General features: G+C 39.9%; 1 protein-coding gene across 1 annotated transcript in view; it reads right to left on the reverse strand.

Annotated features, from left to right (window-relative positions):
• LOC108996808 (tripeptidyl-peptidase 2-like) overlaps window positions 1-17,327 on the reverse strand; it is a 48,527-nt gene that overhangs the window by 28,743 nt on the left and 2,457 nt on the right. Inside the window, exons 5-11 of the mRNA XM_018972823.2 lie at window positions 17,224-17,304; window positions 11,609-11,695; window positions 11,383-11,525; window positions 888-1,038; window positions 668-790; window positions 378-461; window positions 78-265 (exon numbers count right to left, since the gene is read on the reverse strand). Of these exons, the coding sequence (XP_018828368.1) occupies window positions 78-265; window positions 378-461; window positions 668-790; window positions 888-1,038; window positions 11,383-11,525; window positions 11,609-11,695; window positions 17,224-17,304 (857 nt within the window). The remainder of the gene's footprint in view (window positions 1-77; window positions 266-377; window positions 462-667; window positions 791-887; window positions 1,039-11,382; window positions 11,526-11,608; window positions 11,696-17,223; window positions 17,305-17,327) is intronic.

The raw sequence follows: 17,327 nt of genomic DNA on the forward strand, positions 1-17,327 counted from the left end.
AAAAAAGAGTCCTCAAAGCTGCAAAATTGAGGAAACCATGTCATAAGGTCAGAATCAGACAAAATAAGTTCATTTACCATGTGTATTCAAGCCCTTCGCTGGGAGGTTCAACTACACAATGAGCTGCAGAAGCCATTGCAGGAGAGACATAAGCACCAACTCCTATAATGCTTGAAGTGGTACCACCAGGTGCACCGACAGTGCTCAATGCTGGCCCACTATTGCCAGCACTGCTGACAAATATCAGCCGATGCTTATTCACCACCTATATTGAAAACCAGTGTGAACATTTGTAACCTATAGCATGAAAGACAAAGAGAGGGAAAAGAACAAAAATAGTCCATCCCAAACAAGATCACATAGTTAAGAATTGATACTTCATTAACAAGGTCAACAAATCGACCATAATCTGGCAATAATGTAGGTTCTCCATAACTCATGTTGATGAGATCACACTTATGCTGCAAAAAAAAATGGCCATGGTTAAGATGTCTCCAATGTAATAACTTGCAGCGTATAATAAAGAAAAACAAACACACCCACAGAATTACCATAGTTTCATAATCATCAACTAAAAAGACTAACAAAACAATCATTAAATAAAAACAACTTCTGGATCTTTTTCATTTTATATAAATATACACAGTGTAAACCAACTAAAAGGTACCTCCACTGCAGCTATCAAAGCTCGAGTCAAGCCAGTCCCTGTCTCCATTGAACCCAATCGTGAATCTCCAATTTTACAAGATATTAACTGTGCTCCAGGTGCAACACCATTCAACACAGACTCCTAACAACAATCATATATATGAGAAAGTATAATGGTTAACTGAGAAAAAAAAAATGCTCCTGGTGAATAAACTTAACAAGAACTTGTATGGTTTCACCTTTGGGTGGAAAGCAGTGGCAATACCGGCAACGTGAGTGCCATGAGGGGAGCTATCCGTAACAATACTTAAGATTTTCCCTTCATCATACACATTAACAACAAATGTGCAGGCATCTAACTTGCTAAACACACCAAACTTCCGTTCAATCCTGTAAAGGTAGATTCTATAGAGTTACACATACAAATATAAAGATCTATAAAGTCCATCACCAACTATAGAAATTGTTAAAATTAAAGCACCAAACATAACTCAACAACTGCTAAAAATATAAAAAAATCAAACTCTCCCAGATGATAAAATGTGAGAATTAGTGCCTAATAATCCAGCATCTTCTTTTCAACATTTTGTCCAGCTTGAGAGATAAAATTAGACACTCCAGCTGGTTGTTCAAGTTTTTTTTCTGGGTGATTTTACCCATAGATAACCCCTGTACCAAGTGATGGTTGTCGGAATCTGTTTCAGCCACACCACATACAACTGCTTTTTAGCAACTAAATTTCTCAACACCTCCACCGATGGGCCACCATCAAAGCAATATGACCATGGGATGTCTTTCTTCTTTTGAACCAATGCAAGAGCTTTCCACAATGTCATTTGTGACCACCACAATTAGAAATAAAACCATAGTATTTATCAAACCTACTATCAGCTTCTGACCCTGGAAGACCCCAAGTATCACTTCAAGTATTCAACCCAGTGCTACCGGTTTCAGACCTTGCAGTATTCATTAACCATTCAACACTTAATATGCCCAAGGAAATTGAATGTTATGCACCCCTCCACGGCCACTCCTCTTGATAATTCAAGATTTGTTTCTATAAACAATCAATATAAAAATCCCATCTCGAGCCAAAGTGGTAAAGAGAATTTAACAAACAAAAAAATAAAGAAAATAGAATGAATCACTGAGGATTAACTTGCTCCGGCAGATGAAAAAAACCCTGGGTTTTACTTATTTCATGAACAAAAGAAAATAAATAGTTTATCACCAGGAACTTCTTCAAACAGGGAACATTTAAAATTTAGAGATACAGGGTGAAATGTTGGATCCCAGACTTTCCTCTCTCTTAATTGATTATCAAATTGTCCAAGGCATATTAGGGTTTGTTTGAAATATTTAAATCATGGGATCCTATAACCATATGGAGGTGCCTATGTCCATCAGCTTGTTATATTTGGAGTTTGTTAAAATAGCTTACAGCCTGAAATAAAACATATAATAGCATCCTACAGAAATTGGCATGTGATGAACAATCAAATATAGACTAATAAAATACTGCATTACAGACCGCAGGAAAGTGCAGTAAAAAGATGCTAGCATTCTAGCATGTTGAGAGATCAGCAAAATTCCAAAAAAACACAGTTCTAGAACCTCTGATGCCCACTGCATCTTGAGCTATTCAGTAGGTATGGGATCTCTCTCTCACCAAAATTTCATACTTACAGGGGATATAGGTGCAAGAAAACCAGAGAGAGATCTCATGCCCACTTGATAGCTACATTTTTTTTACTTTTTTGATTGCACAAATAGGCTGGATGGTTGTTGCTAAAAGGATTATGTGTAGCCAGCTTCATTTGCCTCAGGGTTGCAATTGTCTAGGGCAGAATGTGCCAGGATAATGATATGAAAACCTATACCTGGCCATTGCGAAACAATTAAATCAAACTCTGGACAGAAGAACCAGTCTTGTGGATTGCAACAGAATTTCAAAGCCCTTTCCCTCTTTAGAAAGATTAGTTATCAGTCATTCTCTTATATTCCAGGTTTTTAGTAGAACTGAATGGACCTTTCAGGCATCCTAACTCAAGCTGGACAATATCAAGTAATTTTGTATTGAATTTGGTTATTGAAGTTCCTGTTGGGGAAATCTCTTCATATTTCCTTGAAATTCTTCCTTGGGGAAGGAGACCGAAGCACCAAGTTCTTTCATTGTGTTGCAAATTCTCATAGGAGGAACAATAACATTGAGAGACTGAAGATTGATGGTGTGGAGTGTAGAGAAGATCAGGTTATTCAGGATCGCATAGTTGGTTTCTATGAGCAACTCCTATATGAACCAATGTGTTGGAGGCCGTCCCTTGATGGTTTGGTTTTTGATGCCATTGGAACGAGTGATGTATCTCGGTTGGAGAGGGCTTTTGAGGAAGAGGAGGTGGCGGAAGTGGTGCGGAAAATGGCCAAGGACAAGGCACCGGGGCCGGTTGCCTTCTCCATGGGCATGGGCTTCTTCCAAGATTGTTGGGATTTTGTTAAAGAATATATCATGAAGGTGTTTCAAGAGCTCTTTGTGGCTGGAAAATTTGAGAAAAGTTTAAATTCTACTTTCCTCATATTGATCCCTAAGAAGGTGGGGGCAAACGAGATAACGGAGTATCGCCCCATTAGTTTAGTGGGAGCGGTGTATAAGATCATTTCAAAAGTGTTAGCCAACCGACTTAGTGAGGTGGTGGGTAAGATTACCACCAAGCCCCAAAATGCTTTTGTTAAAGGTAGGCAAATACTTGATGCCGTCCTTATTGCCAATAAATGTCTGGACATTAGAATTAAGGCAGACTCCGCAGGGATCAAAAGCAAGTTAGATATGGAAACGGCGTACGATCATGTTAACTGGGATTTCCTCCTCTATCTGCTTGGGAGATGTGGGTTTGAAGAGAGGTGGCAGTCATGGATCTGGTGGTGTATCTCAACAGCCAAATTCTCGGTGTTGATTAATGGTAGTCCGGCAGGTTTCTTTCATAGTTCGCGAGGCCTAAGACAAGGTGATCCGTTGTCGCCTCTACTATTTGTTATTGTGATGGAGGGATTGGGCAGAATGATCTCAGCTTTGACCATCATGGCTTCGTGGAAGGATTTTCTGTTGGAACCCCGAATAGAGGCATCATTAACATATCTCACTTATTGTTTGCAGATGACACGCTTGTATTTTGTGATCCAAATCGGAATCAGGTGCGGGCTCTAAAGGTGTTGCTACAGTGTTTTGAAGCAGTGTCTGGTTTAAAAGTGAATTTTGAGAAGTCCAAATTGGTGCCAATTGGTGTGGTGTCCAATGCACGACAATTGGCTCATGAGTTGGGTTGTAAGGTTGCCTCTCTACCTTTGAAGTATTTGGGTCTTTCGTTGGTGGTTGGTGGTTGGATGTCTGCTATATGGGAGCCAATGATTGAGAAAATAGAGAAGAGATTAGCATGTTAGAAGAGATTGTACCTATCGAAAGATAGTAGGCTTACTTTGATTAAGAGTACACTCTCTAACTTACCTACTTACTTTCTATCTCTTTTTCCTATACTTGCAAGTGTGGCAGGCCAGATTGAGAAACTCCAACATGACTTCTTGTGGGGCAGCTTGGGGGAGGCGTTTAAATTTCATTCGGTTAAGTGGGAAACGGTATGTCGCCCAATATCCAACAGCGGTCTGGGTATTAGAAATGTGAGGACTTTCAATCGGGCGTTACTTGGCAAATGATTGTAGAGATACAATAAGGAACCAAAAGCCTTATGGAAAAGGGTGATTGGGTGCAAATATGGCGATATATTGGGGAGGAGCTGATGGAGTGAAGTTGCAGAAACATATTAGAAGAGGATGGATGGTCTTTTTTCGTCACAATCGTTTTCTAATGGGCAATGGATCCAAGATTAAATTCTGGAAAGATATTTGGTGTGGAGATACTACTCTGCAAGATGCATTTCCCTCCTTATTCCAAATTGCCAGTGTCAAAGAGGCTTCAATAGCGGAGGTTATGGAAATATTGGGGGAGCAACTTCATTGGAATATCAATTTTAGTATGGCTGCGCAAGATTGGGAGATGAACAGCTTTGCTGGTTTTTATAGTCTTCTGTACTCCGCAAAACCAAGCAATGTACAAGAAGATGGATTGTGGTGGGTACCCGCCGAGAAAGGTGTTTTTTCAGTTCGTTCATTTTATAAGGCTCTTACCCAAAATCCCAACATTTGGTTCCCTTGGAGGAGGATATGGAGACATAAGGCGCCTCCCAAAGTAGCTTTTTTCATGTGGACAGCATCTTTAGGCAAGATTCTCACAACCGATAATTTTGAGTAAGTAGAGAATTATTATAGCAGATTTGTGTTGTATGTGTAAGGGAGGGGGCAAGTCGGTGGATCATCTATTGTTACACTATGACATAGCACGGACTTTATGGGATGGGGTGCTGGGTAGAGTAGAGTTGGGTTGGGTTATGCTAGAGATTATGGTGGCAGCCCTGGCTAGTTGGCCAAGTATGGGAGGGGTACATCAGATTTCAGCTGTCTGGAAAACGATTCCTATGTGTCATGTGGTGTCTATGGCAGGAACGTAATGCACGGACGTTTGAGGACAAGGAGAGATTACTAAAGGAACTTATAGCTTTATTTTATACCACTTTACATACTTGGTCCTATGCTGTTGATTTCAATGGCATGGCCCTTCATGATTTTCTTGTTTCCCTTGCACCCTCCTAGTCAGGGTGGTTGTTGTATATACTGGGCTAGGCCTATTCTTGGAGTAATATACCTTATTTACATATCAAAAAATAAATAAAATAAACATTTTATATACAATTATTACTAGCCAAATCACTAATATACATTTTGGCTAGTGCAGATTAATAATTTCTTGAGATTGGAAGGTTTACCACACAACATTTCAAAACCCTAAAGTACACGTCTCAACAGTACATCTTCCATACCATTAACAACCAACACACCCCTGCATCTTCTCTTATAGTATTAGTAGTATTAGAAGAAGCCTCTCTCCTAAATGTTTTCTCTCCGTACACATGAATTTTTCTCTTTCGTGTTGCGTCCTGTAGCGTTCCTTCCCATTGATGGTGCTATGATAACTGGATTTTGAGTTATTGTGGTGATTAAGATGGGTTATCCTGTAGAGGTGGTGATTGAATCCAAATGTTTTATTTTATCAATGGCTGGGGGTGGAATGCTGCGAGTCACCGAAAGAAACTGGAAGACAGAACATGTGGTTCTATTGGGTCCATCTTCAGTGCAGTGGCGTGAGAAGGTGTTAGAGGAGAGCATGAAAGGAGGTAGAAAGAAGGTGTATGTAGCAACTAGAGAAGGATATTGTAGTATTATCGATCAGCGTTGCTCAAATCGAAGAGGAAGATATCTTGAGGTTGCTGAGTATAACCAGGGGGGAGAAGGAATGTCTTGTGCATTCCAGAAGGTGTGAATGGTTAGGAGTGGAGGAAGATGCGGGCGGTGCTGGTTGAGCCGAGAAAGGAGTTTCCTGGTGGAGGTCAGTCGAATGTTGTCAAGGGGGAGTTGAGGCACCAAACACGATCGTATAAGGAGGTGCTCTCTTCAACAATGCCGAACATGGTGAGGAAGGGTGACGGTGGCGGGAGGGGCTCTGTCAGGGGATTTGGGTGTCGTGAAGCTCCGTCAAAGCCATACGATGCGTTGAGCCACTTACATGGCAGAAGTTCTGTGGCATGTCAAGAGGCATGGGATGTATGTAGGATGTTGTTGGAGGTGTAGGGGCAGTTACGGATGCTGCAAAAGGACATGGCTGAATTACTCAATGTTGTCGGTCTATTTAAGGCAAGGGATGACAAGGGGAACTTCAAAGGCAAACTGAAGGAAACAGGAGATGGGCTTAGAAAAGCCCAGAGTGAGGCCCAGCTGAAAGTTAAAGTTGGTAAGGGTCGGGCTATTTGGCGTCAGACGGGTGGGCTTTTTTGGTCTAAGGCCAGGCAGAAGGCTTCATCGAGTTTAGGCCCCTGTGACCGGGCCGGGCCGTCTAAGCCCAGGGCCCATTGTGATGGGTCTGGGATCGGGGTGAACCTATCTCAGCCCATGGAAGGTTCACGAGGCATCAAGAGCCCCAACCCTGTGTGTCCCGCCGTGTTACACAGCCTCGGCTTCGTGCCAGAAAGTTCGCCGTTGGTGGAGGATCAGGTGAAGGTTGCACAGACGGTGCCGACTGAGGGGATGGAGGTCACTGATGACAGGCCGCCAGTGTGTGCGCAAAAGGTGCTGGTGGAGTTTGGATCGCATTTCTCTCCCCTGAAGGAAGCTCAGATGTCGCCGATGTTTGGAGGAGACGCGGGTTTTGCTCTGGTGAACTTGTCTGTCAAGTTGTATGAGGATTTCGAGTTGGCTGAGGAAGATGATTCGGTCGACCTTATGCATTCGGTGGAGGATGAGTTTTTTCTCCCTGAGTCTTGCGATCAGCTTATGCATTCGGTGGAGGATGAATTTTTTCTCCCTTAGGCTTGTGATCAGGAGGGCTTGGAAGGGATTTCAGTGGGTGAAGAGTTCCAGAATTTTCAAATTAATAGGAGGGGGATTCCTATTCCATTAAACTACTGTTATCCAAACCAAGCCTCAGATTGGGTCATAAACAAGGTGAAAGAGATCCAACATTACGTGGGAATTAATTGTGAAGGGTATGAAGAGCAGTTTATAGCATTGTTAACTGCTATGGAAGCTGGACATCAACAAAAAAAGAAGAGGGATTCGAAGAAAAATTAGGAGCTGAAAAAATTGGCGTGGTCGATGAATTCGGAAGGAAGCTCCAATAGGTGTTGGGTAAAAGGGAAGGGGCTGCCTGTTCCCAAATAAAGCCTAAGATTGTGTCTTGGAATGTGCGTGGGCTTAACGAGGTAGATAAGCGCAACCAGGTTCAGCACTTGCTTCGTGAGTGAAAAGCGGACATTGTGTGTTTACAGGAGATGAAGTTGAAAATGATAGATAAAAAGATTGTGCGAAGTTTATGGAGCGATGTTCATGTGGATTGGGTATACTTGGCCTCTATAGGGGCATCGGGAGGAATTGTGGTGATGTGGGATAGGAGGGTGGTGGAGAAAGTAGAGGAATTTATAGGGAGATATATGATAGTGTGCTCCTTTAAAAGTGTGTTCAATGATTTCTTATGGGCTTTTGCAAGTGTGAATGGTCCAAATCTAGATGCTAACAGAAGATTATTGTGGGATGAACTAGTAGGGGTACATAGTTGGTGGGATCTTCCATGGTGTATTGAGAGTGATTTCAATGTTGTGAGATTCCCAAGTGAAAGCTTCAGAAGAAGAAGAGTGAGGCCTACAAGTGTGGAGTTCTCAGAGTGTATCTTTGACTTGAATTTGATAGACCTTCCTCTCGCGGGGGGCTCAGCCACATGGTCAAATAACCAAACTTGGTCTCGCTTGAATCGTTTTTTAATTTCACCTAAGTGGAAAAGCCATTTGCCTGAGGTATGGCAAAAGTGTTTGGTACGCTTAAATTTGGATCATTGGCCTATTTTCCTGGATCGCGCAGGCATTCATAGTGGTAGACGATACTGTAAGTTCGAGAATATGTGGTTGAAATCAGAAGGTTTTGTGGAGAGGGTTAAACAATGGTGGATTTCTTATCAGTTCACTGGTACACCCAATTTTATTTTTGCGAACAAGCTGAAGGCCTTAAAAAGAAACTTGAAGGAGTAGAATAAATAGTCATTTGGAAACATAAGGGAGAACAAAAATATCAAGTGCTTGGAGATTCAGGAGTTAGATAGACTTCAAGAAGGGAGGCCACTTTCTGAGGAGGAGCAATCACAAAGAACTGTGTTGGTCGCAGATCTTGAGAGAATTATTTTACAAAAAGAAATGTCTTGGCGACAAAAGTCAAGAGCATTATGATTAAAGGAAGGGAATCGGAGTACGAAGTTTTTCCATCGCATTGTAAACTCGCATAGAAGAAACAATAACATAAAGGTACTGAAAATTGAAGGGGTGGAGTGTAGGGAAGAGGAAGTTATTAAAGATCATGTTATTGATTTCTTTGAGAAGCTCCTTACTGAGCAGGTGGGGTGGAGGCCTACTCTTGATAGGTTGGTTTTTGACACCATTGAGACGGGGGATGTAGTTAGGATGGAGAGGGCTTTGAGGAGGAAGAGGTGTAAGATGTAGTAAGGAATATGGTAAAAGATAATGCATGGTTTCTCTATGGGGTTTTTCCAAGAATGTTGGGAGGTGATAAAAGAAGATTTTTTTAAGCTGTTTCAGGAGTTGTACTCTGTTGGAAAATTTGAGAAAAGTCTTAACACCGCTCTCCTTGCTTTAATACCTAAAAAGGTGGAGGCTTGTGAGATTATGGATTATCGGTCTATTAGTCTAGTGAATAAAGTCTACAAGATTATTTCTAAAATACTTGCTAATCGGTTAAGTGTGGTGTTGGGGAAGATTGTAACTAAGCCTCAAAATACTTTCGTAAAAGGCAGACAAATTCTTAATGCAGTTCTAATTGCTAATGAATATCTAGACAGTAGACTGAAGGCTGGGAGTTCATGGATTCTGTGCAAGGTAGATATGGAAAAGGCGTATGATCATATTAATTGAGATTTTCTTCTGTATTTACTGGGTAGGTAGGGTTTTGGGGAGAGGTGAAGGTCATGGATCAGCTGGTGTATTTCCATGGCAAGATTCTTTGTGTTGATCAATGGCAGCCCAGAGGGTTTTTTTGAGAATTCTCGTGGTTTGAGACAAGGGGATCTGTTATCTCCCCACCTTTTTGTTATTGTGATGGAGGCACTAAGTAGGATAATCTCGACTTTGATGGCTAATGGTTGTGTAAGTGGTTTTCAAGTTGGATCCTCGAGTAGGGGTATTACTACTATTTCTCATTTGTTGTTTGTGGATGATACGCTTATTATGTGTGAGGCCAATCCAGATCAGTTGCGTGCTGTGAAGGCGTTGCTTCTTTGTTTTGAAGTTGTGTCTAGCTTAAAAGTGAACTATGATAAATCCGAGTTGGTGCCGATTGGAAGAGTCCAGAATGTCCGAGAGTAGGCAAGGACATTGGGTTGTAAGATAGCGTCTCTTCCTATGATGTACCTAGGACTCCCGTTGGGTATAAATTCGAAGACTTGCTCGATTTGGGATACGATGATTGAAAAAATAGAGAGGAGAATGGCAAGTTGGAAGAGCATATACTTGTCGAAAGGGGGCCAGATTACGTTGATCAAGAGTACACTTTCTAACCTACACACCTATTTCTTATCCTTATTCCCAATACCGGCAAATGTGGCCGGTAGACTTGAGAACTACAAAAAGATTTTCTGTGGGGTGGTTTAGGAGAGGAATTTAAATGTCATTTAGTCAAGTGGGAGAAGGTTTGTCGTCCTATCTCGAGTGGCGGTTTGGGTATTAGAAATTTGAGGTTGTTTAATCGGGCATTACTAGGAAAATGGTTGTGGCGATATATTAAGGAACTGTAAGCCTTATGGAAAGCAGTGATCAAGAACAAGTATGATGATTTAGGGGAGGGATGGTGTACTAGAGAAGTTAGAGGCACCTATGGAGTGGGGCTATGGAAACATATAAGAAGAGGGTGGGAGGCCTTCCATCATCATACTCGATTTCAGTTGGGTATAGGGTCCAGGATCAGATTTTGGAAGGATGCTTGATGTGGTAACAGTGCCCTTCAAGATTTGTTTCCGTTACTTTTCTTGATCGCAAGTGATAAAGATGCTACAGTGACGGAGGTTATGGGAATTTCGGGTGAGAGTACACACTGGAATATCAATTTCATCCGGGCGGCACAAGACTGGGAGGTGGAGAGTTTTGTAGATTTGTATAGTCTGTTGTATTCTTGTCGCCGAATGTCCAACAGGAAGATGGTTTGTGGTGGACTCCTGCAGGGAGAGGGGTATTCACAGTTCGATCATTTTATAAGATTCTCACACAAGAACCTGAGATACAATTTCCTTAGAGAAGGCTTTGGAAGAACAAGGCTCCACCCAAAGCTTCTTTTTTTGTGTGGATAGCTTCCTTAGGCAAGATTCTCACTACGGATAATCTGAGAAAAATGAAGATAATCATTATAGACTGGTGCTGCATGTGTAAAAGTGGGGGTGAGTCTGTGAATCATCTACTTTTACATTGTGAGGTTGCTAGGTCTCTCTGATATGAGGTGTTTAATAGAATGGACCTAGCGTGGGTGATGCCAGAATCTGTGGTGGAAATGTTGGCATGCTGGACCCCCATTCGAGGTGTGCAACAGATCAAAGCGATATGGAAAATAATTCCGATTTGTATCATGTGGTGCTTGTGGCAGGAACGCAATGAGCGGACATTCGAAAACAGAGATATCTATGGCGGAGCTTAAAGTTTTCTTTTTTAGGACTCTTTGTACTTGGGCAATTGCTGTAGACTTCAATGGCTTGAACTTTCATGATTTCTTAGTTTCTAATGCGCCTACGTAGATAGGGCATAATGAACTTTGTAACTAGCAGTTGTTGCTCATTCTTAAATTAATAATACTTGTTTACTTATCAAAAAAAAAGTATTAGAAGAAGAAGAAGAAGAAGGGATATTAGACTATTATCATTAAATTAAAACTAGAACTGTCAGTGATATGCTGAAATTCAAGATATACCATTATATTAAATTACTATTTTCTAGGATGTTTTTACATTATATTCTCTTCCTCTCAACATCATCCCACTTCTGTCTAAGCAAGAATCTTTGAGCAGATGCAACAGTGGATGATCGAGGATACCTATAGTTAGTTAGGGGCATAAAGTCAGCAAGTTTCCCAGAATCCGAATCATCCTCAAGACTCTGTGTGTCAATAGCAACCCTCCATACTTCTCCATCATGCCACACAATAGCATCGATCACGGGCCCCTTGTCATCAAAGCTCTAAAAATAGAAAGATCACAACTTAGTAGCATAGGAAACTCGGCAAAGATCAAAATATAAAATAAAAACTACTTATCACTCACTTCGGCTTGCTTTCGTAAAATATCAATTCTCTTTTGGAGGTCTTCACGAGCCTTTTTAAGGTTTGCATCCTCCACTTTAGTGTGTTTCTAGAAAAACAAAATCATGATAAGTTATACAAGGACGAAAAAATACATCACGCTATGCATGCACATTCAAAAACTTTTTTTTATAATTAACAAGAGAATTTCATTACAAAGAATAGGCAAAGCCCAAGTATACAAGAGGAAATACCTACATTCACACTAGAAACAGAAAAAGACTAAAGCAAAACAAGAAAATTATCTCTATTCAATGCAAGAGCCTTAGCTCAAAAACTCAAGGTACTAAAGAAAAACTCCCTAAGTTCTCCCATTGAGCGTTCTCTATCTTCAAAGCACCTCCTATTCCTCTCCAACCATAGGCACCACATTAGACACAAAGGAATCATCTTCCATATGGCAGCAATACGTTGTCTCCCCTCAAAACCTTTCCAACATGCAAGAAGATCCACCACTTGCTTAGGCATTTCCCAATCAATACCCGTCCTACCAAAAATCTCATTCCAAGTCTTGGCCACGTCACAATGAAGGAAAAGATAGTTAATAGATTCACCATCTTTCTTGCACATGAAGCACCAATCTACTACACACGTTCCATGCTTTCTTTAAGTTATTTGTGGTTAGAATTTTACCAAGAGACACCAACCAACAGAAAATCACCACCTTACTAGGTACCTTAAGGGCAGGTTTGGGGGGTGAAATGAGAATTTTGTGTTTTGTTTTAGTGTTTAAAATATTATGTTTTAGTATTATTATTGTATTGGGATTTGAAAAAGTTGAATTGTTTATTATATTTTGTATGGAGATTTGAAAAATGTGTAATGATATGATGAGATGAGATGAGAATTTTGTATTTCATCCCACCTCCCAAACTTGCCCTAACTCTCCAAATGCTTTTCCAGGGGTAATCATACACACGATGACAGGTTAGCACCTTATAAAAGGAGCTAACCAAAAATCTGGAATTTACTGCATGAACCCACAGCAAACTATCCTCCCTTCCCTGCACAATCTTCAAAATGTATAATCTTCCAAAAAAATCAAAGACTACATTCACTTCCCAATCATGCACTAACAAAATCAACATTCCATTGAAAATTATTAATCAAATAAGAAAAGAATTAGCCACTGCAACATCTTGATTCCTAGCAAAATCCTAAAAAGGGAAGGGTAAGCAATCTTGAAAGCTGAATCCCCACACCAAGTGTCATGCCAAAAATGTATCCTAGTCCCATCTCCCATCTTAATGGAAGGTTAGGATAATGAGTTGAGTTGAAATGAGAATTGAAAGTTGAATAAAATATTATTAGAATATAATTTTTTAATATTATTTTTGTTTTGAAATTTGAAAATGTTGAATTTTTTATTATATTTCGTTTAAGTTTGGAAAAGTTGTAATGATTAGATGAGATGAGTTGAGATCAACTCTGAATCCAAACAACCCCTAAATTTAACTTGATTGACAAACTCCCCCCAACCCATCTGAAAGGTCTTCCACAAGCCCACCCCATACGTTCCTCTTACTTCATCAGAACACCAACTCCCCCATATCCTCCATATCTAACATCAACGACATTTTTCCATATGGCATCTCTCTCAATATGATATCTCCAAAGCCATTTCCCAAGAAGTGCTTTATTAAAAAGCCTCAAATTTCGCACCCCCAAACCTTCACAAGAAACCAGTTAACAAACCTTGTTCCATTTTACCAAATGAAACTTTTTTCCCTCCCCTTTACCTCCCCACAAGAAATTCCAAAAATTCCTCTCAATCCTATTAACAAACCCTGCCGGCAAAGGGAAAAGAGAACGAAAATATGTAGGAAAATTAGACAATGTACTCTTTATCAAAGTTATTCTTCCCCCTTAAGACAAATATAACTTTTTCCAACCAAGTACCCTCCTCTCAATCTTCTCAATCACCCCATCCCAAATCATAATAGATTTGTGAGGAGCCCTTAAGGGAAAACCCAAGATACATCAAAGGCAACGAAGATACCTTGCACCCCAAAATATTAGCCAGATCTGAAATATTCGAAACAGAACCCACCGAAACAATTTCAGATTTAGATAAGTTGATTCTAAGACCCGAAACAGCTTCAAAACATAACAAAAGGGCTCTCAAAGAACAAAGATGGTCTTGGTTGGTCTCACTAAAAATTAAAGTGTCATTAGCAAAAAGCAGATGAGAGACTTTTAAGCTACTCCGAGACTCATCTCCCACCACAAAACCCAAAAAAAAACTTCCTTCCACTGTCGTTTTAATCATTCTACTCAAAGCATCTATAGCTATGACAAAAAAAAAAAAAAAAAAAAAGGAGATAGAGGATCTCCTTGTCTCAAGCCATGTCAACTATTGAAGAACCCAACCGGGGAGCCATTCACCAAGATGGAAAATCTCGTCGACGAAATACAATGCTTCACATCCACGAACGCCACTTCTCTCCAAAGCCATATCTCTCAAGTACAAGAGAAACTCTCAATTAACATGATCATAAACATTTTCCATATCCAATTTAACTAAAACTCCAGATTCACGAATTCACCTAATTGGATTCTACTCTCCAAACATTCATTAGCATTTAAAACTGAATCAAGAATTTTTCTCCCCCTCACAAATGCATTTTGAGATTTCAAAATAATCTTCTCCATCACCACACTCATGCGATTAGCTAGCACCTTAGAAATAATCTTGTACACCCCATTTACCAAACTAACAAGCTGAAAATCCCTCATTTCCATAGCACCCACCTTTTTAGGAATTAGTGCAATAAAAGTAGCATTGAAACTTTTCTCAAATTTCATAAATGAATGAAATTCAAGAAAGACCTTCATAATATCTTCTCCAACTATGTCCTAACAAGCTTGGAAAAAATCCATTGAAAAACCATCCGGACCCGAAGCTTTGTCCCTTGTCATTCCTCTAACCACATCAAGTACTTCTTCTTCAAAAACTCTCTCCAACCATTTTCCAATTGCCTAGTCTATGGAATCAAAAATCAGCCCATCTAACTTGGGTCTCCAAGAGTATTCTTCCCTAAACAACTTTTCATAAAAATTCACAATATGTTCCTTGATGGCCTCTTGATCTGAAAGAATGGTATCACCTTCATGAAGGACCTCAATAGCATTATTTCTTCGATAAAAGTTCACCATTTTGGTGAAAAAAAATTGTACACTTGTCACCTTCCTTCAACCACAGAACCCGAGATTTTTGTCTCCAAGAGATTTTCTCCATTAAAGAGATCTTCTCTAATTCAACAACCACCCCTTTTTTTCTCTCCATTTCCTCCCCGGTTATTTCCCCCAACAACTCCCTATCCTCCAAACACTACAACTAATCCAAAAGACACTTCCTCTTATTTTCCATGTTCCCAAACACCTCCATATTACAACTCTTCAAATCTTGTTTTAGAGCTTTAAGTTTTCCAGCTAATACAAAACTTGGAGTACCATAAAAAATGTACGAAGACCACCACAACCTCACCCTATCCCATCCTCCAACCACATATTTTCAAATTTAAAGTACCTAAGTACCTATGCCCTCCAATAATGCCCCCACAATCCAACATGACGGGATAATGATCAAAACAAATTCTCATAAGTCTTTTCTGACTCACATAAGAAAAATAAGCTTCCCAAGAAGCTGATACCAAAAATCTATCCAGCCTTGACCATACCCTTCCATTGAACCACATAAGATCCCCTCCCACCAATGGTAAATCAATCAAATCTAACTCGAAATTCAGTTCTGAAAAAACTGTCATAGCATGAGAAAAATGAGAATCCCCCACTCGATCGCTAGGAAATCGAGTAATATTAAAATCCCCTCCAAAACACCAGAGGAGATCTCACCAACAACAAAGACCCGCCATTTTGTCCCATAAAATACTCCTACTACTAACCAAATTTGGGCCATAAACACCTGCAAAAGCTCATTTGAAACCATCATCCACACTCTTAAAATGGCATGCCACCAAATATTCTCCCACATAATGTTCTATCAACCAATGTTTTGAATACCGTACCGGACGTCGTACCGGTCAAGGCACTGGAACGAAATATTTCGGTACCAGTACCGTTTCGGGATAGCGTTTCGGGATAATGTTTCGGGATAATCGATATATAAATAAATTATATATATAAATATATATATAAATTATATTCTAAAATAATAGTCTATATATAAATAAATTATATATAAATACATATATATAAAAATTATAAATAGTCTAGTCTGAATTAGGAGTTAAAAAATAAGTTTGTAGTTTGAAAAAAAAAAAAAAAAAAACACCCAGGCCGAAATATCGGCCGGTACCGGCCGAAATATAGGCCGGTACAGGCCGAAATTTAGTCCGGTATGGCCGGTACCAGCCGGTAAGGCCAGTATTTTAGCCGGTACGGGACAGATATAGTACCTGTACCGGCCGGACGGCCGAAACGAAAAATTTCGGCCGTACCGGCCAGTACGGTACGAAATTTAAAACACTGCTATCAACTCCACCACTCTCCTATCCCACATAACAATAATACCCCCCGATACCCCATTCGAAACTAACTCAACCCATCCCACACAATGACAACTCCACAAACTATTAACAATAGATTGATTAACAAACTTCAGTTTGGTTTCCTGAAAGCAAATAACATCAGCCCTCCACTTGCGGATCAAATTCTTCACCCAGAGACATTTTCTAAAATCATTATGCCCCCGAACATTCCAAGAAATAATCTTAGGTTTCATGGATAACAAATGGCAGCCCTCTCCTTTCCTTATTCTCTAAAGGCACTTCCTCCCCTAGCATTATAGTTAACTGAGCACGAAAATCTCTTCAATTCCCTCTCCTTTTTTGAAGCGGGTCTAGCCAAAGAAGGTTGATCAGCCTCAATAGCAATAAGGAGAGCTCTAAATTGTTCCTCAAATCCATCGCAAGAGATTCCCACACAATCCTTAATTTCAACCACTTTCCTCAACACCCAATCAGATGATTTATTATTCCATTCAATTCCTGGAGGAATAGAACACAGCGGATTAGGAGAAAAATCCTCATCTGATTCAACCAGATTCACTAGCCTCAAAAGCATATTTATAAGCAAGACAGCTGAAGAGTTTGAAAATATGCTCATACAAACTTCAATGATCTGAGAGATACGTCTTTTTGATAGCTAATCTGAGAGATAAGTCTGGCCATGGATGCATTTTTAATTTTAAAATAACCCATGATTCTATGTTGTCAGCCAAAAGAATGAACTGTCTCAAAATGCTAAAATAACTGTAGTTTAATTTTCATAGACTTATCTGAGTTAAACAACAGGAAGAAAATCTGTACCCCCACAAGAAAAAGGGTTCAAATATACGAAGATGTGGAAAACCCAAGTCCTTGGGAAGATGAAAGGGAAGTCTTACTGGTTCAACACGAAAAAATGAAACAATAAGCTATACCAATCAATCAGATTTCCCACGAGCACAATATGCTAAGTATGATTCAAAAAAAAAAAATTTTGAGTGAATAATACATGCATACTTATTATTTAAATCTATGTTAACAAAGATTAGCATGGAGGAATTGCAACAACCTGGTTGAATTCATCAAGATGCTTAACAGCTTTAGCAATTTCTTCCTGGTTCTTTTCATCCCACTTTTTCTTTCTTTCTTTCTGTCAATGGGGGAAAAGAAAGG

This window comes from Juglans regia, chromosome 10 (assembly GCF_001411555.2).
Source record: "Juglans regia cultivar Chandler chromosome 10, Walnut 2.0, whole genome shotgun sequence".
In the NCBI taxonomy this organism is placed as follows: Eukaryota; Viridiplantae; Streptophyta; class Magnoliopsida; order Fagales; family Juglandaceae; genus Juglans; species Juglans regia.